The sequence below is a fragment of the Melopsittacus undulatus genome, unplaced genomic scaffold (genome assembly GCF_012275295.1).
Source record: "Melopsittacus undulatus isolate bMelUnd1 unplaced genomic scaffold, bMelUnd1.mat.Z mat_scaffold_290_arrow_ctg1, whole genome shotgun sequence".
Lineage (NCBI taxonomy): Eukaryota > Metazoa > Chordata > Aves > Psittaciformes > Psittaculidae > Melopsittacus > Melopsittacus undulatus.
This window is the reverse complement of record NW_022994216.1, coordinates 3887-28817: the sequence shown is the minus strand read 5'-3', so window position 1 is coordinate 28817 and position 24931 is coordinate 3887. Positions and strand designations below refer to the sequence as shown.

Sequence of the window (24931 nt, the reverse complement as noted above, 5' to 3'; positions counted from 1 at the left end):
ACCTCTTGATGCCCATTTCTAATTCTTCTGAAGCCATTCTGGCAGTTTCCAAACCATTTTGGTCCATTTCCTACCCATTTCTAGCCTGGTCTTCCCCTTCCTAGCTTGGTTTAACTCCTGTATGGTCATTTTTATCTTACTCTTCTGCATTTCTAAACCTTTTTTAGATTCTTTTGGCACATTGTAAACAATGGAGAGGCTTTTCCATCTTATTCTGCCCATTCCTTACTAGTTTTAAGCTGGTTTTGGCTACTTCTTTAGTATTTGTGGTCATTTTTGGCCTGTTTTAAGCTGCTCTTGCCTATTTCTAATGTGCTTCAGGCTATTTCTAACCTCTTGATGCCCATTTCTAATTCTTCTGAAGCCATTCTGGCAGTTTCCAAACCATTTTGGTCCATTTCCTACCCATTTCTAGCCTGGTTTTGCCGTTTCCTAGCTTGGTTTAACTCCTGTATGGTCATTTTTATCTTACTCTTCTCCATTTCTAAACCTTTTTTAGATTCTTTTGTCACATTGTAAACAATGGAGAGGCTTTTCCATCTTGTTCTGCCCATTCCTTACTAGTTTTAAACTGTTTCTTTGTTACTTCTATTTGTGGTAATTTCTGTCCTGTTTTAAGCTGCTCTTGGTTATTTGTAATCTTCTTTAGGCTATTTCTAACCTATTGATGCCCACTTGTTTCTCTTTTGAAGCCATTCTGGCTGTTTCCAAGCCCTTTTGGTCCATTTCTTGTCATGTGTTGTCCCCCCCAATACGGCATCTGCTTTTCCCCACCACGCCAATTTGTCTTCCCCCCCGCCACTCCCCCCTGTTCTTCTATCCCGTATCCCACTCTTCACCCCTTTCTCATCATCTATCCCTTTTAACCGCCATTATTCCCACACCCCCACCCCCCTTCTCTACCATCTGTCCCCCCTAACAGCCATTCTCCCCCCCTTCCCCACTATCTCTCCCATTTAAACCCCTTTCCTCCGTCATCACAACAGTCTTCCCGCCCACCAAAACCCGAACTAACCTTCGTCCAGCAAGTCTCGATCTTTACCGCGCCGAGCTAAACCCTGCTGAGCTCCGTAACCGTGCACGTACAGAAAACAAAGCTGCGTTCCAGCCCTCACCGCTGTCTGCTCCTTCCCGGGCACTGCCATCGCTCCCTCACAGAAAAGGACACCGCTGATTGGCCACCGGTCTCTAGGCGGGAAAACGGTCCCTCAGCCGTGCGGCCCGGGATTGGACGGCGCTGACCCTCCGCCCCGCCCCCCCGGGTGGCTTCAGCTCTGCTCGGCTCACTTCGGGTTAGCATAGCCTGCGTTAGTTTACCACGGCTGTGTGGTTTGGCCTAGCCTGGGGAAGCATAGCATAGCCTCCATCCAGCGTGAGATTAAGATGAGTAAGATTAGACCTGGGTGAGATTGACTGGGGGGAGACTGACCCTAGTCAGATTTGTCCTGGGTCAGATTTGTCCCTGGTCAGATTACCCCAGGGGTCAGATTAGCTCGAGTCAGGTTAGTCCGGGTCAGATTAGTCCGGGTCAGATTAGCCCGGTCAGATTAGCCCAGGTCGGATTATCCCGGGTCAGATTAGCTTGGGTGACCCGGTTTGGATCATCCCGGGTCATTTAGCTCAGATAAGAGACAGGTGAGATTAGACGGGTGAGATTATCCTAGCCTCCTTAACTTAGTTTAGTCTGAGTTACCTCGAGTTAGTCTTGGTTAACCTGGATTAGCCTATCCTCAGTTAGCCTGGGTTAGATGAGCCTGGATTAGATGGGGTTAGCCTACCCTATCATAGGGCGGGGTATATGGGAGGACAATACTGGGGTTTTGGGGATATGGAGTCCCTACATGGGGGTCTGTGGGGGGATTTGGGGGTCTGGAGTCCCTGCATGGGGGTCTATGGGTGTATTTGGGGGTCTGGAGTCCCTACATGGGGGTCTGGGGGGATTTGGGGGTCTGAAGTCCCAGTATGGGGGTCTGTGGGGGGATTTGGAGTCCCTGTATGGGGGTCTATGGAGGGATTTGGGGGTCTGGAGTCTCTCCGTGGTGTTTTGTAGGGGTGTGGAGACCCCTTATGGGGTGTATGGGGGAATACGGGGGGATATGGGGTTCTGGAGTCCCTAGATGACGTGTGGGGCAATAGGGGGGGGGATACGGGGTTCTGTGGGGCTTTATGAGGGGTATCTGGAGTTCTGCATTCCCATTATGGGGTTCTGTGGGGGCCCTGCGAGCCCCGAGAGGAGGGAACGGGACGGGAACGGAGCTTCCGGCCGCGCCGCGCTCGTCAGGGCCATCTTGGAACAAAAAATGGCGGCAGCGCAGGCGCGGTGCGGCCGTTACCACGGCAACGCGGACGCCATGAGGGGTGAGGTGCCGTACTCAGGCTAGCACCTCACCAAGATGGCCGCCCCGTAGTGCCGTACGTCAAAATGGCGTCTCACTAATTTGGCCTGTCCCGGCGCCCGTACTCAAGATGGCGCCTATCAAGTGGCATCAGTGCACCCCCCCCCCGTGCCCGCCCCTGTCTCCCCTCTCCCCATGGCGGCGCAGAGCCGCGCTCCCCCCCAGCCGCCTCCCTCCCCTCTCCTCACGGCTCCTGCTCCCGCACCTCTCTCTGCACCTCCTCCATGGCCGCCCTATGGCGGCGGGCGGGGCGGGGAGGGGCGGGAGGGGGCAGGAGGAGGAAGGGAACCGAGTGGTTCCGGGAGGAGCCGACACCTCCCATTGCCCCCCCCGCCGGGCACGGCTCAGCCCGGATCGGCACGGCTCGGCTCGGCCCAGGGTAGAACCGGGGCACCGAGGGGGTCTGGGGCAGGCCGGCAGCCGGAGGGGGGCAGTCGCGGGGGGGCGGCGCTGCTGTCCCGGCCTGCAGCGGGGACCGTGTCCCCCTTCCCATCCCTCCTGCCGGAGGCACTCGTGTTCCCCGCGGCCGCTCCGGGTCACGGTCTCCACGGCAACAGCTGCTGCCGCCGCTCCGGGTCACGGTCTCCACGGCAACAGCTGCTGCCGCCGCTCCGGGTCACGGTCTCCACGGCAACAGCTGCTGCCGCCGCTGCTGCACGGACTCGGCATCCACCTCCTGCACGGCGCCACCACCGTGGTCTTTGGGGTACGGACAAACGGGGGGGGGGGGGAGAGACACTGGGGTGCTGTGACCCATGGAGAGCCGCAGAAACAGTTTGCCAGGGCTTCCCCAAGGTGCTCGATTGTTTTGTTCTGTGTGCAGGATGTTTCTCATCACACCCCAAAGCTTTTCCAGGAGTCAAACGCATCGGTTTCCCTCTCTTCCCCCAAGAAAGGGGAAGTTTGTGGCCGGTTGCAATGATAGCACCTGGAGTGGTGCTGCCCTGAAACAGGATGAAATGGCTGCATCCTTCCGGGAGGCTGCCTCCGAAAGCAGAATTGCCCTGTGAGCTGGAGAGGTGCCCCTGCAGTGAGGGCCCGTGCCCAGGGAGGCATGGGGAGCTGGGGACTTGGCACTTTCCTGCCTATCATAGAGGACTGTGATGTACGATGGTAATGAATGCATCTTTATTTATAGATATGATACTATGAAATAGCTTTATTATCCCTTGCTAAAAATGCTTCCTTTTTTGCTTTCTTAGCAGTCAGTGCAAAAATTCAAGTTAATATCATAATATCATGGTAAAAGCTGCAAGCTCTGAAGTGGTACAGGCTGGCAGGAAGCTCCCAGTGTATGGTTTGGTGTGAGCAGCACCGATGTATTAGGTTTGGCATAGTAGTACATGGGTTTTTTTTTCTTGTTTTTAGTGGCCATCTATGCCATCTATGCATCTATGCTTAACTTGTTAACAATTTATGTTCATATGTACGAGGAGGAGGAACATAAAGATGATGTAAGGATAGACAGGTTTGTAAAACCAGCCATTTCTTCAAGGGACGGCTGCTGCAGCAATACCCTGCTTGCACGATGCCCTATATGAGTGTCTGTTTTGAGCGAGTTTTACACGTGACCTGCACCCTGATCATGCGTTCTTTTTAGGCTGCACACCCGCCTATCAGCCTCATCAGAGTTGATGCTGTGGACCCACATCAGTGGTTTCTTGAGCTTTGAGAAAAACCCAGTTCTTGTTCTTAGATAAATACAAGAACCCTTCTGTTTCAGAGCAGCGTGCAGCCATGTGCACACTGTGTGTGCCAGAACAGACCCTTTCAAGAGCTCCAGAAGACTTTTTTAGCCTCTTTCTTTCATCTGCAAGACCAAAAAGGAAAGAGAGGTTTCTGCAACTGGGAAGCAGGAGAAGAGAGCGGAGGTATGTCTGGTAATCGTAGCACATGCTTCTCTGACCTTGCCGAGAGAGGAAATCCATTTACTCTCTGCTTTCATCGATTGGTCTGTAATTTGCCTGTAGTTATCCTCCCCATTTCTACATTTTACAGAATCATGGAATGGTTCATGTTGGAAGGGACCTTAAAGCTCATCCAGCTCCAACCCCTGCCACAGGCAGGCAGGGACACCTCACACTAGAGCAGGTTGCTCCAAGCCCCTGTGTCCAACCTGGACTTGAACACTGCCAGGGATGGGGCAGCCACAGCTTCTCTGTGCACCCTGTGCCAGCGCCTCAGCACCCTCACGGGGAACAGCTTCTGCCTAAGAGCTCAGCTCAGTTTCCCCTCGGGCAGGTTCAAGCCATTCCCCTTGGCCTGTCCCTACAGGCCCTTGTCCCAAGCCCCTCTCCAGGTTTCCTGCAGCCCCTTTAGGCACTGGAGCTGCTCTCAGGTCTCCCCTTCAGGAGCCTTCTCTTGTCCAGGCTGCCCCAGCCCAGCTCTCTCAGCCTGGCTCCAGAGCATAGCTGCTCCAGCCCTCGCAGCAGCTCCATGGTTTCCTCTGGCTCGCTTGAGCAGCTCCACGTCCCTCTTGAGCTGGGGCTGAAGATGTGGATGCAGGACTTTGTTTCCTCTTACATTGGCATAATGCAGAGTGACACTTTAACAGCTGGACAGATGTAGATTCTCCTACCTGGGGCCAGTAAATGAGAGCAAAACCACATCCTCTGCTTGAACAAGGAAGAAATTATTTTGTTCACCTTGTTTACGTGCTTAATTCAAGAAGTTTTTTCCCTTCCAGTCAATTACATTCACGTAATTGAAAACATTGTCCCAGGAAATCTCAGCTTGGTTTGCTTTCCTGCTCGGAGACCATTGCGCTGCTTTTTGCTTAAACAGCAATTGCTTTGCTTGCAGGCTGTTTTGCAGCAGCTCTATGGCTATGGGGAATTACCAGTGTTTTTCTAATCATCCTGTTGGATGTTGTGACAATGCAGGTCCCCGGTTTCCTCTTGACATTTGGGTACTGCCAGCAGAGTTTGCAGCCCTTGGTGTTGTCTTTGTTGAATTAGGACCTGCACTGCTGAGGAGAAGGCAAGGCCTGGAGGGAGGGAGGGAGAACCAGGAACAGGTCAGCCCCAGTATTTTTCTGTAATGAGGGTGGTAAAGCACTGGCAGAGGTTGGCCAGAGAGGTGGTGGATGCCCCATCCCTGGGGACATTCAAGGCCAGGCTGGATGTGGTTCTGAGCACCCTGATGGAGTTGAAGATGTCCCTGCTCATGGCAGGGGAGGTTAGACCAGATGACCTTTAAAGGTTCCTTCCAACCAAAACCATCCTGTGCTCATATGATTAGAACCCCAGGGAATGCAGGCATTTCCCTACAGCTGCTGAGGGTCTCTTTAGAAGCCCAAGGCCACAGTTACCCTTCTTTCTTAGGGAAGGGCTTCCCGTCCTCACGCTCTTTGGTGTGTCTGGTGGCATTGTGCCCATGCCGAAGCTTGTCTTTGGCACCTTGAGCTAAAGTGCTTCACTGACATGAGGTTAAATTCATCTGGAGGAGCCTGTTTTAATGCAGCCAGGGAGGGGAAACTGGCTTATTATTTGCAGTACTGAGCTCTGTTCAGCAGGTGGGTCACGGTAAATGTTTGCTGCCACAAGTACCAGTACCAGTGCGAGTAACACCCAGCTCTGGGCAAATGCACCTTGATTTCAACCTATTTGAACTGGTCACTTACCAGCATAGCAAGTATCACATCCTGCAGGCAAAGCTGCTCAGGTGCAGCTGATGGATCCCTGAGCCCAGCAGGAGGCCTGAGGCTGCTTTTCCATTTACCTCTAAGAGCAATGACATTGGAACCACGGCAGGACGTAGAGCTTTCGTGTGCATAACCCCAAATGTATCTGCCTTTCCTAGCCTGCCAGGCAGGCAGCGTTAGTGCCGCTTTCTAGCTCACTAAAGGGTATTATCTGCTCAACATTTTCCAGTGACAAGACTTCACCTGTACCGTAGCTGATGGTGGGCTCACAGACCAGAACACACACAGCCTATTGCACAGATCGGCTTTCCTGGCAGCCCCGAGCAGCACTTGCAGGGACAGAGGTGTGTACTTAGCCCCTGATTCCAAGAAGATGCCGTAACATGGCTGTTTCTAACTCATTTATGCCCACTTCTAAACTGTTTTATTTGCTATTTCTAAATTCTTTCTGCCATTTCTAACCCGTGTTTGGTCACTTCTAACCCTTTTAAAGCCATTTCTTAAAATTTCCCTCTTTTTTTGGCCCTTTTCTCACTCTGTTTAAGCCACTTTTTATTTCTCTAACCCATTTTTTCCCATTTGTCAGCAGCTTTAAGCCTTTTTTGACGATTTCTAACACAATTGTGGCCACTTCTAACTAGATTTAAACCCATTTTTAGCCATTTGCAACCCTTATATGTCCAATTCTAACCTGGTTTAAGCCATTTTGTCCATTTCTAAACTATTTTTTCTTCTAACCATTTTTTTTTGCCACTTCAAACACATTTTTGCCCATTTCTGAGCCTGGTTTAAGCCATTTTTCCCCATTTCTACCCTATTTTAAGCCATTTTAGTCTATTTCAAAACAATTCATGGCCATTTCTATCCCAGTTTTGCCCATTTCTTACCAGTTTTAAGCCGTTTTTGGCAATTTCTAACCCATCTTTCCCATTTCTAACCCCTTTAAAGCTTTTTTGGGGGCTATTTCTGACCTGTCTGTGGCTGTTTCTGTCCCATATTTATCCACATCTTCCGCATTGTAGGCCATTTTTGCCCACTTCTAACCCATTTTTACCCATTTCTTGATTGTTTTAATCCATTTTGGGCCACTTGTGTTCCACTTTGGACCATTTGTAAGGTGTTTTGAACCATTTTTTTCATTTTCTAACCCATGTTTGCCCATTTCTTATCTCATTTTAGGTATGGGACGCCTAAAAATAGTTACTGAAAGAGACTAAAAGACAAGGACAGCTGGAAAAAACATGAATGAAAAAGGAAATAAAATGTGTAAAGAAAATAAAAAGCAAAAGAGAAGAATGTGATTATAAATCCCCACAAAGCAAACACAAAGCAATAAAAGTCTGAAAGAATCTCGAATAGAAGTTCCTTAAGCAACTTTGCCCCAGCCCCAATATTGCAAACTGTCCCCACTCAGCAGCTGGGGTCCCCGGAGGCTGTCAACGGGGAGGGGAGCCGCCGTTGCTCTCAGGCCGTTGCTTCTGCAGCGTGTGCTGCCACCTCGTGTCCAAGCGTCGGTACTGCAGGTGCTGGAGGTGGGGGGGCACGGCATAGCTCGGGGCACTGCTCGCTGCTGCCATCCTGTGTCCAAAGCTCGGTACTGCAGGTGCTGGAGATGCGGGAGGGGAAGCAAAGGGGTGGCTCAGAGCAAAGGGAGGTGCTGCCCTCCTGTGGCCAAAAGTACGAACTGCACCCCAAGAGGCCGGAGCCGCCCGAAGGGAACCGAGCGGAGCCGAAGCCGCCTGAGGGGGACGGAGCCGCCCGGAGGGACCGGAGTAGCTTCCATGGGGTCCCAGGGGAGCCGACAGCTGCCATTGCCCCCCCCGTTTGCCTCCGCCGAGTCCCGTTACCCCCATGATTCGCCTCGGTTCGGTACGGTACGGTCCGGGCCCGGTTCGGCGGCACAACCCGCACCCCGACTGGCTGAGACGCCTGTCAGTCACTCTTACTCCCGCCCCGCTTCCGTTCGGCTTCTACACTGGCCCCCCCACTCCTCTGATTGGCTGCGGCGCTTGTCAGTCACGCCTAGTCCCGCCCGGCTCCGGCGGCGCCGGATCACTGCTCTGATTGGCTGCGGCGGTTGTCAATCACGCTTAGTCCCGCCCGGCGCCGACGGCGCCCCCCCCACGCCTCTGATTGGCTGCGGCGGTTGTCAATCACGCTTAGTCCCGCCCGGCGCCGGCGGCACCCCCCCACTCCTCTGATTGGCTGCGGCGGTTGTCAATCACGCTTAGTCCCGCCCGGCGCCGACGGCGCCCCCCCACGCCTCTGATTGGCTGCGGCGGTTGTCAATCACGCTTAGTCCCGCCCGGCGCCGGCGGCACCCCCCCACTCCTCTGATTGGCTGCGGCGGTTGTCAATCACGCTTAGTCCCGCCCGGCGCCGACGGCGCCCCCCCACGCCTCTGATGGGCTGCGGCGCTTGTCAATCACGCTTAGTCCCGCCCGGCGCCGACGGCGCCCCCCCCACGGACTCTGATTGGCTGCGGCTGTTGTCAATCACGCTTAGTCCCGCCCGGCGCCCACGGCGCCCCCCCACGCCTCTGATTGGCTGCGGCGGTTGTCAATCACGCTTAGTCCCGCCCGGCGCCGGCTCCGCCCCCCCACTCCTCTGATTGGCTGAGGCGCACGTGACCCGCTCCTAGCCACGCCCCTCTCCGGCTCCGCCCCCCATTCCTCTGATTGGCTGATGCGCACGTGACCCGCTCCTAGCCACGCCCCTCTCCGGCTCCGCCCCCCCCTCCTCTGATTGGCTGATGAGTACGTCACCCGCTCGTAGCCACGCCCCTCGCTGGCTCCGCCCCCCCACTCGTCTGATTGGCTGATGAGCACGTCACCCGCTCCTAGCCACGCCCCTCTCCGACACCGCCCCCCCACGCCTCTGATTGGCTGAGGCGAAGCCGAACCCTCCCGAAGCGGCGGAAACCGGCCGAAGAGAACCGAGCGGAGCCGAAGCCGCCTGAGGGGGACGGAGCCGCCCGAAGGGAACCGAGCGGAGCCGAAACCGCCTGAGGGGGACGGAGCCGCCCGGAGGGACCGGAGTGGCTTCCATGGGGTCCCAGGGGAGCCGACAGCTGCCATTGCCCCCCCCGTTTGCCTCCGCCGGGTCCCGTTACCCCCATGATTCGCCTCGGCTCGGTCCGGTACGGTCCGGGCCCGGTTCGGCGGCACAACCCGCACCCCGACTGGCTGAGACGCCTGTCAGTCACTCTTACCCGCCCCGCTTCCGTTCGGCTTCTACACTGGCCCCCCCACTCCTCTGATTGGCTGCGGCGCTTGTCAGTCACGCCTAGTCCCGCCCGGCTCCGGCGGCGCCGGATCACTGCTCTGATTGGCTGCGGCGGTTGTCAATCACGCTTAGTCCCGCCCGGCGCCGGCGGCACCCCCCCCACGCCTCTGATTGGCTGCGGCGCTTGTCAATCACGCTTAGTCCCGCCCGGCGCCGACGGCGCCCCCCCACGCCTCTGATTGGCTGCGGCTGTTGTCAATCACGCTTAGTCCCGCCCGGCGCCCACGGCGCCCCCCCACGACTCTGATTGGCTGCGGCGCTTGTCAATCACGCTTAGTCCCGCCCGGCGCCGGCTCCGCCCCCCCCACGCCTCTGATTGGCTGCGGCTGTTGTCAATCACGCTTAGTCCCGCCCGGCGCCCACGGCGCCCCCCCCACGCCTCTGATTGGCTGCAGCGCTTGTCAATCACGCTTAGTCCCACCCGGCGCCGACGGCGCCCCCCCACGACTCTGATTGGCTGCGGCGCTTGTCAATCACGCTTAGTCCCGCCCGGCGCCCACGGCGCCCCCCCCACGCCTCTGATTGGCTGCGGCTGTTGTCAATCACGCTTAGTCCCGCCCGGCGCCGGCTCCGCCCCCCCACGCTTCTGATTGGCTGATGAGCACGTCACCCGCTCCTAGCCACGCCCCTCTCCGACACCACCCCCCCACTCCTCTGATTGGCTGAGGCTAAGCCGAACCCTCCCGAAGCGGCGGAACCGGCCGAAGAGAACCGAGCGGAGCCGAAGCCGCCTGAGGGGGACGGAGCCGCCCGAAGGGAACCGAGCGGAGCCGAAGCCGCCTGAGGGGGACGGAGCCGCCCGGAGGGACCGGAGTGGCTTCCATGGGGTCCCAGGGGAGCCGACAGCTGCCATTGCCCCCCCCGTTTGCCTCCGCCGAGTCCCGTTACCCCCATGATTCGCCTCGGTTCGGTACGGTACGGTCCGGGCCCGGTTCGGCGGCACAACCCGCACCCCGACTGGCTGAGACGCCTGTCAGTCACTCTTACTCCCGCCCCGCTTCCGTTCGGCTTCTACACTGGCCCCCCCACTCCTCTGATTGGCTGCGGCGCTTGTCAGTCACGCCTAGTCCCGCCCGGCTCCGGCGGCGCCGGATCACTGCTCTGATTGGCTGCGGCGGTTGTCAATCACGCTTAGTCCCGCCCGGCGCCGGCGGCACCCCCCCACTCCTCTGATTGGCTGCGGCGGTTGTCAATCACGCTTAGTCCCGCCCGGCGCCGGCGGCACCCCCCCACTCCTCTGATTGGCTGCGGCGGTTGTCAATCACGCTTAGTCCCGCCCGGCGCCGACGGCGCCCCCCCACGCCTCTGATTGGCTGCGGCGCTTGTCAATCACGCTTAGTCCCGCCCGGCGCCGACGGCGCCCCCCCACGCCTCTGATTGGCTGCGGCTGTTGTCAATCACGCTTAGTCCCGCCCGGCGCCCACGGCGCCCCCCCCACGCCTCTGATTGGCTGCGGTGCTTGTCAATCACGCTTAGTCCCGCCCGGCGCCGACGGCGCCCCCCCACGCCTCTGATTGGCTGCGGCTGTTGTCAATCACGCTTAGTCCCGCCCGGCGCCGGCTCCGCACCCCCACGCTTCTGATTGGCTGCGGCGCTTGTCAATCACGCTTAGTCCCGCCCGGCGCCTGCTCCGCCCCCCCGCTCTTCTGATTGGCTGCGGCGCACGTGACCCGCTCCTAGCCACGCCCCTCGCCGGCTCCGCCCCCCCCTCCTCTGATTGGCTGATGCGCACGTGACCCGCTCCTAGCCACGCCCCTCGCCGGCTCCGCCCCCCCCTCTCCTCTGATTGGCTGATGAGCACGTCACCCGCTCGTAGCCACGCCCCTCTCCGGTAGCGCCCCCCCCCTCTTCTGATTGGCTGCGGCGCACGTCACCCGCTCCTAGCCACGCCCCTCTCCGACACCGCCCCCCCACTCCTCTGATTGGCTGAGGCGAAGCCGAACCCTCCCGAAGCGGCGGAACCGGCCGAAGAGAACCGAGCGGAGCCGAAGCCGCCTGAGGGGGACGGAGCCGCCCGAAGGGAACCGAGCGGAGCCGAAGCCGCCTGAGGGGGACGGAGCCGCCCGGAGGGACCGGAGTGGCTTCCATGGGGTCCCAGGGGAGCCGACAGCTGCCATTGCCCCCCCCGTTTGCCTCCGCCGAGTCCCGTTACCCCCATGATTCGCCTCGGCTCGGTACGGTACGGTCCGGGCCCGGTTCGGCGGCACAACCCGCACCCCGACTGGCTGAGACGCCTGTCAGTCACTCTTACTCCCGCCCCGCTTCCGTTCGGCTTCTACACTGGCCCCCCCACTCCTCTGATTGGCTGCGGCGCTTGTCAGTCACGCCTAGTCCCGCCCGGCTCCGGCGGCGCCGGATCGCTGCTCTGATTGGCTGCGGCGGTTGTCAATCACGCTTAGTCCCGCCCGGCGCCGGCGGCGCCCCCCCACGCCTCTGATTGGCTGCGGCGGTTGTCAATCACGCTTAGTCCCGCCCGGCGCCGGCGGCGCCCCCCCACTCCTGTGATTGGCTGCTGCGCACGTGACCCTTTCGTAGCCACGCCCCTCTCCGGCTCCGCCCCCCCTCCTCTGATTGGCTGATGAGCACGTCACCCGCTCGTAGCCACGCCCCTTTCGGTCATCGCCCCCCCACTCCTCTGATTGGCTGAGGCTCCACCCGCGCAGCCGCTTTTCTTCACCGTGTGCAGTACCGAACTTTGGCCACATGATGGCAGCACCAGTCGTCTCTCGGCGCTGCACCTCCGCTTTCCCGACCCGGTTTGCCGCTGATTGCCGCCCGAAGGACACACGGTAGTACCGGACAGCGGCCCCCAGCCGCTTTCTCCCCCGTCGCCCCCCATTTCAATGCTGAATTTTCGACAGAGCGGCCCCCCCCTCCCGTCTTCACCGACACATGACGGCAGCAGCGAGCGGCTTCCGGAGCCGCTCCGCCCCCCCCACCTCCACCACCTGCAGTACCGCCGTTCGGACGCACGGTGGCAGCACACGCTCCCTTTTTCGGTGCCGCAGGGGAAACGGGCTCCGGAGCTGCTGCTCCGCGCCCGGCTTCAGTCCTCCGTGGAATGCTCCTCGGAGCGGTGCTTTTGGTTTTGCAAACGCCGCAGGCATCACCTGCACACACAGAGCTCCTGCCCTCGCTTGGCCACCTGAAATTCAGAGGGAGCTCTGCACACGGCCTCTCCGGTGCCCGATCTCTGGATCTCTCTCTAAGAGATGGGGCTGTTCTCTGGATAAAGCACGCCGGGGTTTGCTCTGTTGAAGAGCCCTTTTCTCCCTGGATCTCCTCCTGGGCTGCAGCCATCAGCCAAAACGGAAAGCACTGCTCATCCTACCTCTTTTACCCCAGGTGCTGCTTTGCCCCCAGATCATTGAGGGAGGAGTTGTGGCTGCTGCCTGGGGTATAAAGGCGCAGTGTTGCCGGGAGAGGCTCATTCAGCTCTCGGGCTTCAGCGGGTTGAGTTCTCTGTGCTGTGCTTTGTGTTTTGTAGCTTTGGAGTCTTGCGGCGTTTTGTGCTGTTGTGCTGGGATGTTTGCCGTAATGGAATCAGCTGAGTGCGGAGCATCAGGACCTCTCAAGGCTTCCCAGTGAGTGCATTAACAAGTGTCTCTGTACGGCTTTCTTTTCAGGGCTGTTATATTTATATTGTTATAATTTTATTATACTTGTCAGTCACAGCACACGGAGCGCGAGCGTCCAGCCCGGCTCCCACAGTTGGGGAGCCGCTACCGAAAGCTGGTGCTGGGCATCCCCTACACACGGAGGCACCCGGAGCGGTGCCACCAGTATGCCGAGCAAGCCTGGGTAGGGGATGGCCAGCGACAGCTTTTCCGGACAGATTTCAGCCGTCCATGCCTCAGTTTTCCTATCTATAAGCCAGGAACAACAGCAATTCTCCCCTGCTTCCCTGCGCTTCCCAGTTTGCCGGTTTTATTTATTCTCTTCTCTGTTCCTTTGAAAGGCAGCTCCCACCCGTAAGCACCAAAGAGTCCTCCTCAGCCTCGGGTCTGAGTCAGCTCCCCGGGCATGGGGCATTCTGTGCTGCAGGGAACAGAGCGTGCGGGCAACACGGGTCCTGCATGGACAGTAAGTAAAGGGCTCAAAGGAAAAAGAGGGGGAAAACAGAAAAGTCTAAAGCCATTTTTCAGGGTTCCAGCCCCTTCCCCAAATTGGTTGCTTCTTTTTGGCACTTCCCGCTGTTTCGAAGAGCTTTAATGATGCTGGGTTGTATGAGCCGATAGGCTCAGAGCCCCGCAGTCATGCTTTTGCTGGGCTGATGTTGTCAATTCTCCTTTGTTTTCCCTCAGCCTCGTTGCTGCTCTCGTCTGCGTGCGATCATCCAGGGTGAGACCAGGGGACATACTAGGAAGACTGCTTGGGATGCCTTCCGTCTTCTCCCTGCGTACCAGGAACTCTGTCATCTGACGGTGAGTAATACCAGTGTGCTTTTGTACACGGTATGCAGCCTGCCAAAGTGTTTTGCTTCCAAGTTACCATTGTGTATTACCCAAAAGCAACTGAGACATTTGGGGTTAGCTTTGTATATAGATACAGATGAGGCATCTGAAGCGTGTCTGTCTGTAAAAAATACCTACATTTAGATCAGACTCAAATCTCTCTGGAGAAGATGTTGTTCCTTATGGTCCTGCTGAAGTCTGTTTGGAAGAGATACCAAGCAATAGTGGCTCTGTCTAAATAACAAGTATTATTAGTTTGGGCCTGTTTTATTGGCTGGAAAGGCTTCTGAAGAAGCACACCAGCGTACTGGGAATATAATGGGAGGTGTAAAGGGCTTTGTTAACCTTTACTGGGACTTGAACGCTTGTGGTGGAAGGAAAATTTGGCAGGCATAGGTGTTAGTTTGTATAAGGGAAGCCTTAGGTTGGGTGGTGTCAGTGTCGGTTTGGGTCTTACAGGGGTCAGGTTGGATACTGCTGGTGGCCCTTTGGGAGCCATTGGTGTTAGGATGGATAGTACAGAGTGGGTGAGGTTGGAAGGGATTTCCTGCTGTTTACTCCAAGCCCTTGCTCAGCCTCTGGTGCCTTGTCCTCTCTGAACATCTCCAAGATCTCTACAAGTTCTTTGGGCAACGTGTTCTGGTGATTGGTTTGTTTGAGAGTAAACCTTTTCTCTTAATGTTTAAATGAACTTTCCTGCCCTGTGTTTCGTTTCCTGCCCATTGCCTCTGTCTGTGGTTTTGGTTGTGTTGTGACACGGGGAACAGCTCCATGGGGTGCTACAAAATGTCATCAGACAGCCTGGGTGACCTTTGAAGGTACCACCTTTTCCATTGGCAGTGAGATAAGAACCTGGTTTGGGTTTTTGCCTTCCCCTACATGTGTTTGCCTTCCCCCTGATGTGTTTGGAAAATAAAGCTAGGACTGCTGGCTTTTGTGTTGCAAGGAGGGGAACAGGTAGGCAGAGGTATTTGTAGAATATAATGCATCCCATTTTTATTTTATGTAGATGAGGTGCCAACCAGCAATTAATAATGTGGGAAGTTAACCAGATTTGAAGAAACATGAAAGAGGGTTTATGAGTGAATCAGAACTGAGCAGATGACCTGCTTTGATTGAGCTCTATGCACTTGCTGGAATGTTTTTCTTTTTTTGGGGTTTTTTTTTTTTGGTCAGTTGAGGGAGTCAGTGCTGACATGCTGTAGAGAAGTCAATTGGTGAATCTGGGTGAAACTGGCTCAGTTTAATTTGTATACACAGCCCCACAAACATAGGAATTTGTAATCCCTGTGATGGATTTGAAATGAAAATCTACTGCTGTGACATGTGAGGGTGAGCGGACATTGCAATTGCCAGACAGAACACCAGACTTTAACAGTAAAATTCGCTCATCTCATGCAGAAGTGGAGCAGCAGACTGGGTATTATGGTGCAGTTCAGGGCTCAAACTCAGAGAAGCTGTGCTTCAGCTCCTGTTTTCCTAGCATTTAACCATACGAAGAACCTATGGAGAAGCTTGGTTGCAACTTGTGGTCTGCTAGGGTAGTGAAGGAAGTAGGCTGTGAGGGAGATCAGGTCTTTTAAGTTTTAGGTTGCTACTTCTTTGGGCACTTGGAGGACTAGTTTCAGTCTGTTACTGTTCTCTGCTGGTAACAAGGAGTAGCTGATGACTAAGACAGTCAAGGTAACCAGATGGTCCATTGGGCCGTTCCACCTTTCACTTGTACGTGACAGGACTGAGTGGCACAAGCAAGCAACCTATCCTGTCCTGTAAACTCCATTACTATTTATTCCCTTTTTTTCTCAACTTAAACCACATAAAAGCAGCTACTTTTCTTTCCGGGCATAGAAACAATGTTCTCCCTGTAATGAGCTGCTCCATGGTGTGTTCCTACCCATGGATATCATTAAAATAATAAACTCCAGATCATTAATTTGCTGCACACTGCTTGCTGTGTTAATGGCTGCTGCCTTTCCTTCCCGTCATCCTTGATGATACTGAGGGCAGGTGGCTGTTTCTGGGAGGAGCAGTCTGGTTTCCCATGGAGAAGCTGAATTGTTTCATCTCACTCTCCATCACTGGCAATGGCAAACAAGGCTCTTAGATAAATGCATATTGGTGCTTTTTTTCCTTCCTGTTGGAAAAGGTGGTACAGGCTATGTTTGTGTGTGTGTGTTCCAGTATCCAGGGGCTGGTTCATAGCCTGTTGAGCTGTGCTAGATAGTAAAATATGTTACCTCTTCTGAGAACTGATAAATATGCTTAAAAGTCTTCTGTGGAGGTATATGGATAAACTTGAAGTATCTCAGATATATGGTGCTAGATATGTTTGCTAAGGGTTTATATACACTTTGAATTGAGATATGAGTAGTGATCATCAGGGAAGAAATCTTTTCATTAACTTGATTAGGCCACAGATCCTTATACCCTGTCTTGACAGTTCTTGGACAACAACAGTCTTGCCTTAAATGGCATAGATCAAGGTCAGTCAGTAGAATATGAGATGTCTTATAAGTATCCTTACTCTATCCCCCAGTATCATGAATATTTAAAGAACTAATAACTATTTTCAGTGTATACGCAGGTAAGCTTTATCCAAGTAGACAGGTGCTCATTGTGAAGTACAGTTTTAGTCCCTTCTTTGTAATTCTTCTGTATATAGGTTGTGGTAATGGAGAGACAGAAGTGTTTGGCACTGCTGCCAGATTGTAACCAGACCTTACCTCTGCCTTTTTCTTCTCCTTGTAGCTCCTCCAGATGGACCTCCTTTCCAGCTGAACTCAATCACCACTGCACTGATTTCAGGCCTTGTCCACCTAGGAGTCACAAACGTTTTCTTTTTCGTATGTTCCTTAACTCTTCTGTGCAGAAAGTGGCATGACAGTTCAGTCTTGAGTGGCATCTGAAATGCAGGTTTCAGCTGAAACCGGTGATTTACTTGCACTTTTTCTGTGGGGCTGTCTTTCTTGTCCATGAAATATGATTCCATTAAAAAATGTTGACACAATGTTCCAGCTGTATCCAGCTTCTATACCAGCTGTTCTGTATTTTTATTTTGCTAGATTATGTTGTGTAGGTAAAGCAGCAGTGGTATTGGTAACATTCAGAAATGCTCATAAGTTCATACACACGTAGTAAGATAAGGATCTCGTCTATTTTGTCATGGCATTTTTCACATGTTTGCTTCTCAGAAGGACTTTGTTTTATTCTATCTTGGTTAAAAATAAAAACAAACCAAAACTTGCGACACGCTTAGAATAAGTGATTTTGTGTATTGTTCATTTGGAAGTGTTTTTAGATGTATCTTCCATTGGATTGAGATGATAACATGTGAAGGACATAATTTGGTTGCATGTCTTTAAGTCATATAGTTTAAGGCAAACTGCACTTGGTCCCAGGGAATGATGCTGCAGTTCTTGAGGTGGAAAAATCTTTTTCCAGCAAAATCGTTGTGTAAGAAGCAGTGAAAACCTTAACTAATGTTTACCATCAAGTTAATTATGCACAGATGCACAAGTGTCCCAGGCCAAGTGGAATTCTGACCTTTGGCCATCAGAATTGATGAATGGCTTTTGTGGCAAATGAGGAGTGCCAGCAGAAGGGATTCAGGGCCTTGTGTGACTCCTTGGGAGAAGGCTTGGTTTGGAAAAGAGGTCAGATGTGGACTTTGGGTTTCGTTTACCCACATCTATAATGGGGTCAAGAGTAGTTCCACATAGTTCAGTGTGTGGTTCATACTCTGTCCCATGAGGTGGGTCTTCTGTGGCCTAAGTCCAGTTTATTTAACAACGTTTCATGTGCAGAGCAGTTCACAGCCTGAATTGGTTTAATCTGCAACATCTGGAAATAACTTTACCGAAGTCCCCTGACAGTGAAGACTAAGCCATTACAGAAGGTAAGTCCTTGTAGCCACTGAGAGCTGGCTAAACTTGCCCCTTGAGGTGGTAGAAAAACTGACAGTCCAGAAGGCATTTAGGCACAGGGGTTAGAACAAATAAATTCTGTTTAAGGGCCTCTCACTCGGGCACAATCATATGATAAACCATTTAAACAGTTTCCAGTGTATGGTGCTGCGTGGCAGCCTTGGAGCCCAGACAAAGCCACCCTGAGCGCTCTGCAGTTGCTGAAGTAGGTGTGCTCTCCAGCTTCTTTGGAATTCCTGCTTCGGCTTTATAAATCCCTTGGTGATCCTTCTGAGAAAATGCCGGTGTCAGAGCAAATTATTATTACTACTGACATGATAATAAAAGGTGAAATCAGATGTTGCTTGGAAAATTGAATTCCTGCTATAAAATGATGCTGTCAGGGCTGTGCATTGCACAGTACCTGCATTTGCTCATTTAAAGTAGTATGTCATCTACTCTACAGCTGCTTTTCAGCTCCTCCCCTCTCCTCCCAGTAATTGGCAAATGATGGGATGTGGTTACATGGCCATTTACAGTACTTATTAGCATTTCATTTATAACATTATCATCCAAACCAGATTTAATTGCTGTCTGGGTGTAAACATTTCTATCTTGCAAATGGCAACTCCATTCACTTCTCTGCCACTGAGGAATACGGTATATTCTCAGAAGAGAAAACACAAATTTGTCACGGATGGCTGCATCCACTGTACCTGAAGAAGAAAGAGCTTAAAAAGACGCTGTGGCTCCTTGGGAGTATAGACAAGGATAACAGCATAAATTGCATTCAAATATTTGCAAATATGGTACAGTAATTTGGCATGGCTCCTTTGGTTTTTATCTCATAGGAGGGAAATGTTATAAATTTTCTGATTTAGTATCCTAAAGATCACAAAGTCTCACTCTTAAAAGTGTTTGTGAGAGCATCCGCAGCCTTGCCACTGTACGATTGTTCCCAAAAGAGCATCTGTCTGTGCTTTGCCAAACCTGTGTTTAAATATAAGTGTTGATAGCTTGGCATTCATTTCTGTTGGAGAGATGCTAAGCAGTGGTCAGGGAATTTTTCCTTGGTGTTTAGTCCCAAACTTCATTATATTTCTCCCCCTGTACTTACCTGGACGTATTTTTAGCTATCCACATTAAATCCCCTTCAAGGGATGTATGAACCCCTTCAGGAGCTGCTGCTTTCCACAATATGGTGCTTTTTAAATTTTTTTTTAATGTTGATATGTTTGGGTTTTTTTTCTTCAAAGTATTAAAGCAGAATATTTATTAGCTTGATTTCTAGCCTGTGAAAATACAAGGAAATGAGTAGATGAAGTCTGTATGGAATATATGGAATCAGTCTGACAATGGATAAAAATAGGTACTGGAATCTCTCACAGAATGGATATTTTGGATTTCTTTGTTTTAAGTGTTAATGCTTTGCATGTAGATGAGGTTTAATGCAAGCCATGTTCAAAGTATACTCTTAAGTTTTAAGACCTAAGTCACTGAGAATCTTCCCATGCAGACTATGTCTATCACACTGCCTACGTCCTCAGAGAATAGCAGCAGAAGCTGTTAAATAAAAAACCTCCAAATAATAAAACAACCAAACCCAAACCACAAAGGGATCTGTCCTTAGTGTAATTCCTGAGAGAAAGCAGGAGCAGCTCGGGGTGTGTGATGCATGTAGGATGATCATTCATTTCTAATCTTGTGGAAGTGTGTAGTGACAGAAAACAATCCAGAAATGTGTATTTTTGTGCAGTTCATATTATTACAGTACACATACAAATACATGGGCAGCCCACTAGAGTTCATATAGTGTGATATATGAAACATCTGCTTTATGTATTAGGAAACCTGGACTTTGACAAACTCAACTGGAAGTATGGGATGGCAAGAGATGAAACAGGCCACTTGAGAAACTTATGATATAGATTAGGTGTCTGCTTTTTCAGGAGTTGCTTGACAAGAAGGGAGCTGTAACTTGGCCTATTTTCTCATTGGCAAATAGGAGAATCCTCAGGAAGCCACAGCTGGCTGCTTTTCCTTCAGCAGGGCTGTGCAGATGAAGAAATAGGGCTCCAGCAAAGCCAGGGAGTAAAGTCAGGACTGGCACTATGGGTGAGAGCACGTGGGATTTTGCCAGGTGTTAAAAGGATAGACAGGCTCTGGGAATAAACACGTTGCCTTTGTGACTGCTCAGGAACCAGTGACGATCCCAAGTGTCTGGTAACACTGCAGGAGTTCACGTGTTCAGACAAGGCTATTTCTTCAGCAATTCGGTGGGGGGGTGCTGCTCCTGAGCAATGTCCTTGAACAGCAGGAAGGTGAGCTCCTGCTCCTTGCATTCTGAACTGAGGCTTGGCATCAGCCTGGGAGGATCTCTGTTGTGCACAACATAGTTATAGTGCACATGAAATAACAGACTGGTTCCACGGTATGCTTCTGTATTGGAGAGTTCATTCTGACTTCTGGATTTATCCTGCATATTTTGGTTTGTTTTTTTGTTGCTGATGATTTAATGCCACGGTGTTGCTGTGTGTGCTTCTTTGATCGTCTTGTACTCTGGAAATGAACAGTCTCATCAGTACCCTCAAATGATCTTTTGATAGTGGTCTGTAATATCTATTCTATAATATACAGTCTTATGTTCTAGGCAAACTTTTTCTGAAACAGCTGAATTGCTTATTGGGGACATAATTACCCTGTGTTGTAGTTACTTCTGCTGTTTGCTGCTTTGTCATTAAAAAGTGATAAAATTAATACTTTTGATCACTGCTTGTCCCCACCTCCTCTACTGTCCAGCCTCTTGGTTGATAGAAGTTTATTTAGGCTGGAGATCCACAGGAACCTTGCTGGAGATTACTAAACTGCTATGGTGGATGTAAATCATTTGCTTAGAGAGAGGAAGAAGCTGCATAATCAATATTGATCTCTCCTGCTCTGTGCTTCCTCCTCTGATTGAATCTTCCAAAATACTGATACAGACTTAGAGCGAGAAAAAAGTATGAGATGGGGATTGAATGTGCCTGACCTTCCCGTGGGGTGGAGGCAGTTTCAAGAGCTGTAAGACAGGCAGAGCGTGAGAGGTGAAGTCATCTGGCAGTATATGACATTGTATAGCTGCTGAGAGAGAAAGTTTCAGAGGGACTGGTACTAAACGTTCCCATTTTGGGTAAGAACCCCATTCAGAGCAGCACCAAGATACATGAACCAGTCATTGCCAACATGGGGCCAGAATTAGGTTCTCTGTAGTGCATGACTGCTTTCCTGTCTGGTCAAAAAAGACTGAATCCAGCAGCTGTCTGGGATATGCTGGGAAAAACATAGGTTGACAGTTTATTAAAAAGGCTGACTGTTCATGCCTCAGCTGCTTGAAAGGGTGAGAGTTTTTGAAGGCGCTTGCTCCTTTCTGTTGGAACGATTGTTTAATGAGATTTGACTGCTGTACTGAGGGTTATCTTGAGGATATATCTCAAGAGTACATGGGATCCTTATAATGTTTCTTTGTGGACCCAGGGCCACAGTCTCTGGGATTTTGATGGTTAAATCGAGCCCTAGAGTTTTGTTAGGAGCATCTTTAACAGTACAAAGGAAGGCTTTTTTAAACAGCCTTAACTCATTTGAAGTTGTCACCCTGTGGACAGGAAAAATAAAGTGAAGCAAGCCCCACACATACCACGTGGCAGAGACCAATCCACCTCAACCAAAATCAATTTTATGCTTCCTGTTATTGTGTTAGATAGAGGATTGAAAACTTGCTTTTTCAATTGATTTGTTTTCTACTGCAAAACTAATTATGTCCAGTGCATTTGTTCCTCTACCTGCCTCTGGAGGAGAAATATATTGCAACGGTGGCTCCTGTCCTTTTGCTCAGGCAGCTGTGTCAATATCCCCATTGCTTCATTGTTTGTTGAAGGGTGAAAGATCCCAAATTTCAGCCAAGTCCTCCATGCATTCATTCTTTCAAAACGCCCTTTTCAGCCCTGGCAGCCCCCAGACACACGCTGTTGATTGCAGCCACCCCAGTGATGCCTTCAAAGGCAGAGTGAATACATGGATGCACATCAAGAGGAATCTGGCCCTAGGAGTGGTGGTTGCTAACACATTTGCCTTTACCAGGGATTTTTCAGAGATGTCAAATCAAGGACCTGAATTTCTGAGGGTTTGGAACTGCAATGTAGTGAGCTATAAGGGACTTTTTTCTGCTATTTTGGTTGGGTTTTTTGATAGTTTTGGAAAAGTGAGAGCCTGGGAGAAACCCTCCCTTTGTTTTAGCAGTTTTTTAAGCCTAAAATGTTGCTTTTCTGGAGATGCTTGGTAGACACGCAGGTAACCAGCTGTTCCTGGGGTTCTGTCTGGATTAACTGCTGTGGCAACTCTTCTAATGCCAGTGGTGACTGCAGAGTGGATATCGGGTCCATACCAGCCTCAGAGATATGGTGGCATAGTCCAATTTAAAGTTTAGTGAGCCACAGTCTTCACATGTAGCTCTTCCTCTTAAGGTGTGAAAGTTGCAGAGTGCCACATGTTTCACTGAAGATGGCAGCAACTCCATGCCCATACTGATCCTCCTAAATCCTATAGACATACTGGAAATGCAGCAGATCTGCTGAGAAAGAGCTTCCACAGGAACAAGTTGGTTTCTAACTAAATGTAATGGCTCTGAGATGACTTTTCAGAGTAATGGTTTCCCCAGATAGTAAGGGCTGCATTGGGCAGTAGAAGCTTCTGTTGACATTGCCTTGCTAACGAGCAGGTCTCAAGGCACCAAAACAGCTAGTAGCTTGTCCTCTGCAGCAGGCCCTGGCTGCCACAGAGCTCTGGTGCAGTGTGTTGGGAATTCCCCAGCAGATCCCCTATATATGAAAAAAGCAGAAGGGTTTTAATAATTAAAACGTGAGCTTTCTCCAATGCAGTCACTTCATTGCTGCTCACTAATACGTATTTTGTTATTTTCTGTTTGTTTCACGCTGTCATCTGCTTTCAGTTTTTCAAAATGCTAGGGATGTTTGTTTTGTTGGCAGGTAATAGTATCGTAGATGCAATGGCGAATCCAGAAGCATTTGGATATGCCAGGATGCTGATCTGTGTGGTGCATGCTCCTTCTTAGCTGGGACAGCCTGTGTAGAATGGGAGAATTGGCACATGAAGAGGAAACAATAAGCACACACACTTCTTGTCCCTAGAACAGTAGAGCAACTGGGGATTTTCTGACAGGTGAAATATTGATGAGCTGGTCCTCTCTGAGGACTCAGGGCTTTTGAAGCCCTGAACACTTCCTGTGAGAGGCTCAGTGCTTCAAAACCTTGAGCTTAGATGTAATTCAGCCTCTATATGGGGGAATGATGTTTTCATGTTTTTTCATGCTTTGGGGTCCTGGAGCAGAGGTGAACAATTCAAGTACTGATGGGCAGTGGAAGACTTCAATTTACCTGTCCTCCTTCAGCACCACTCCTTCTCCTGCCCCACTGCATGCAGCCGCCTGCTATGTGTCATCTGCTACCTGCAGTGCCCTGTTTTTCCACAATGTCCCTGGCTTTTGGCAGTGCTTTATTTTGTTGGCTGCAATTTGGCCTAGCTTACGTGTTTGCTGTGTCATCAGTTAATATATTAATGTCATACTTAAACAGTAATGTAATTAGCCATTTCTCTCACTTTATAACTTATGGATATAAGGCAAGCACTGTCTTTAATATAGCATTATGTGTGTTTAATATAGCATTTTCAGCCCTGGCAGCCCCCAGACACACGCTGTTGATTGCAGCCACCCACAGTGATGCCTTCAAGGCAGAGTGAATACATGGATGCACATCAAGGGAATCTGGCCCTAGGAGTGGTGGTTGCTAACACCACTGTGTTTAAATATAGCATTATTTTGTGTTAATATAGCATTATTTGGAGTTACAGTTTTAGTCCAGAGGTTCAGTAATCATTTTCTCTTAGTTAGATGCTATATTGCATGCAGATGTCCCTTCCAACCGAATGATGCTATGATAGTAATTAGTGCCCCAGCCATACTGTCTTTCTGTGACCATGGAACTTTCTCTAGAATTATGAGTTGTGAATTTGAAGAAACCACCCAGCACTGTGAGTTGTGATACAGTATTACTTTTATGAGATTAGTGGCAGTTGTAAAGAAGATGTAATTTATCCTGTTTGATCTCCAAAGAATCAGATTGATGGGGACCACATCTGTGCTTCTAGTAATTTTTACAGGATTGATTAGAGTGGGCAAAATTAATACTCTCAAGTTCAATGCATTAGTGGGTACCAAAATCACAACGCTCTACACCTAGCTATCAAACCCAGTAACTTCTCCTTGATATCTTCATACAATTAAACACGTTCAGTACAAAAATCTTTGCTATACCAAAATTGGAACAAGTAGCATGAGCATAGAATAAAGTAGATTTAGTATAAAATAATTCAGGGATTTCATTCTTGATTGCATGTATAGGTTTGGTGCTTAAATCATTAAAACATCACTTGTAGAGAGCTGAAATTTTTAGGTAAGTTGAACTTCCTGCAAAACAACCACAAAACTGCAAGTTTAAATACTTAAGTAATCTGGGTTCTTCAGACTATAAAATAGTTGGTGCAGGTCATGGATTACCATGTCCAGGTAACATGCATGTCACCTATAAAGAAAAGTGACTATTGTGCATCTTTGTGCCAAATAGTGCTATAGATGAGATGCTTCTCATTTTCAGTAACAAAGACAGTGTATGTGGATAAATCACAAAGTGTGCTTTCCTCTTTAAGTTAATGGGGGTCGTTTTTAGGTGAAACAGATTACTTGAAGGAAGAGCACCACCTTGTGACACCAAGAATAATGCTGCTGTGGTACTCAGGAAAGGAAAGGAGTAGATTTATTTGCGTTCATCATCTAACAGGATTTGTAGACTGGGTTTTCTCTTTCATTTGCCGTTTCCTTTTAAGTTCTAACAAGGGAACTGATCTTTTCCAAGGATGCAAATTCAGCAAAACAGCTTTATTTCATCAATATGAAAATCTCATTTTTCCAATTTAATCTCAAATTTCACATTTTTATAGATTCACTTCAGAGAAAAATTGCTATGATTCTTAGCAGATTTTAAAGCTGTCAAATAAACTATCAGGCCTTGAAAACATAAATGTGGTTTTCTTTTACAGACTTCTTACCCATTCTTCTTTCAGAAACTGTAAGGAAGAGGGTTTTATAGCTCTCTTAGTAGCATGCAGGGACCTTCCTATTTAGGCTTGTACAGCTAAAGT

General features: G+C 50.6%; 1 protein-coding gene and 1 long non-coding RNA gene across 10 annotated transcripts; both read left to right on the top strand.

Annotated features, from left to right (window-relative positions):
- The first annotated feature begins 2153 nt into the window (after window positions 1-2153).
- On the top strand, window positions 2154-6516 carry LOC117438423 (translation initiation factor IF-2-like). 7 transcript variants are annotated; one of them, XM_034073953.1, is made up of 4 exons: window positions 2154-2931; window positions 3012-3102; window positions 4120-4267; window positions 6269-6516. In XM_034073953.1, exons 1-4 carry the CDS (start codon window positions 2467-2469, stop codon window positions 6291-6293), a joined length of 729 nt encoding a protein of 242 aa, XP_033929844.1. In that variant the 5' UTR covers window positions 2154-2466; the 3' UTR covers window positions 6294-6516. The 7 variants fall into 7 exon arrangements, with proteins under 7 accessions (XP_033929844.1, XP_033929839.1, XP_033929840.1 ...); XM_034073948.1 differs by lacking the exon at window positions 6269-6516 and adding an exon at window positions 5279-5472 and having other exon boundaries at window positions 2972-3102; window positions 4125-4267; XM_034073949.1 differs by lacking the exon at window positions 6269-6516 and adding an exon at window positions 5279-5472 and having other exon boundaries at window positions 2972-3102.
- A 5475-nt stretch (window positions 6517-11991) lies between these two features.
- On the top strand, window positions 11992-17022 carry LOC117438424 (uncharacterized). Of its 3 annotated transcripts, none has more exons than XR_004550781.1 (5): window positions 11992-12113; window positions 12812-12908; window positions 13283-13407; window positions 13629-13748; window positions 16527-17022. It is a non-coding gene; the product is annotated as an uncharacterized lncRNA (long non-coding RNA). The 3 variants fall into 3 exon arrangements; XR_004550782.1 differs by lacking the exon at window positions 11992-12113 and adding an exon at window positions 12156-12669; XR_004550780.1 differs by lacking the exon at window positions 11992-12113 and having other exon boundaries at window positions 12690-12908.
- Window positions 17023-24931: the final 7909 nt, after the last annotated feature.

What these genes read in the sequence shown, in the direction of transcription:
- LOC117438423 (XM_034073947.1), top strand. Translation starts at nt 2,467, where the DNA reads ATGGCGCCTATCAAGTGGCATCAGTGCACCCCCCCCCCGTGCCCGCCC. An exon ending in CCACCACCGTGGTCTTTGGG is followed by an intron (nt 3,103 to 4,119) that starts GTACGGACAAAC and finishes CTTCTGTTTCAG; the next exon opens with AGCAGCGTGCAGCCATGTGC. An exon ending in AGCAGGAGAAGAGAGCGGAG is followed by an intron (nt 4,268 to 5,278) that starts GTATGTCTGGTA and finishes GTGACAATGCAG; the next exon opens with GTCCCCGGTTTCCTCTTGAC.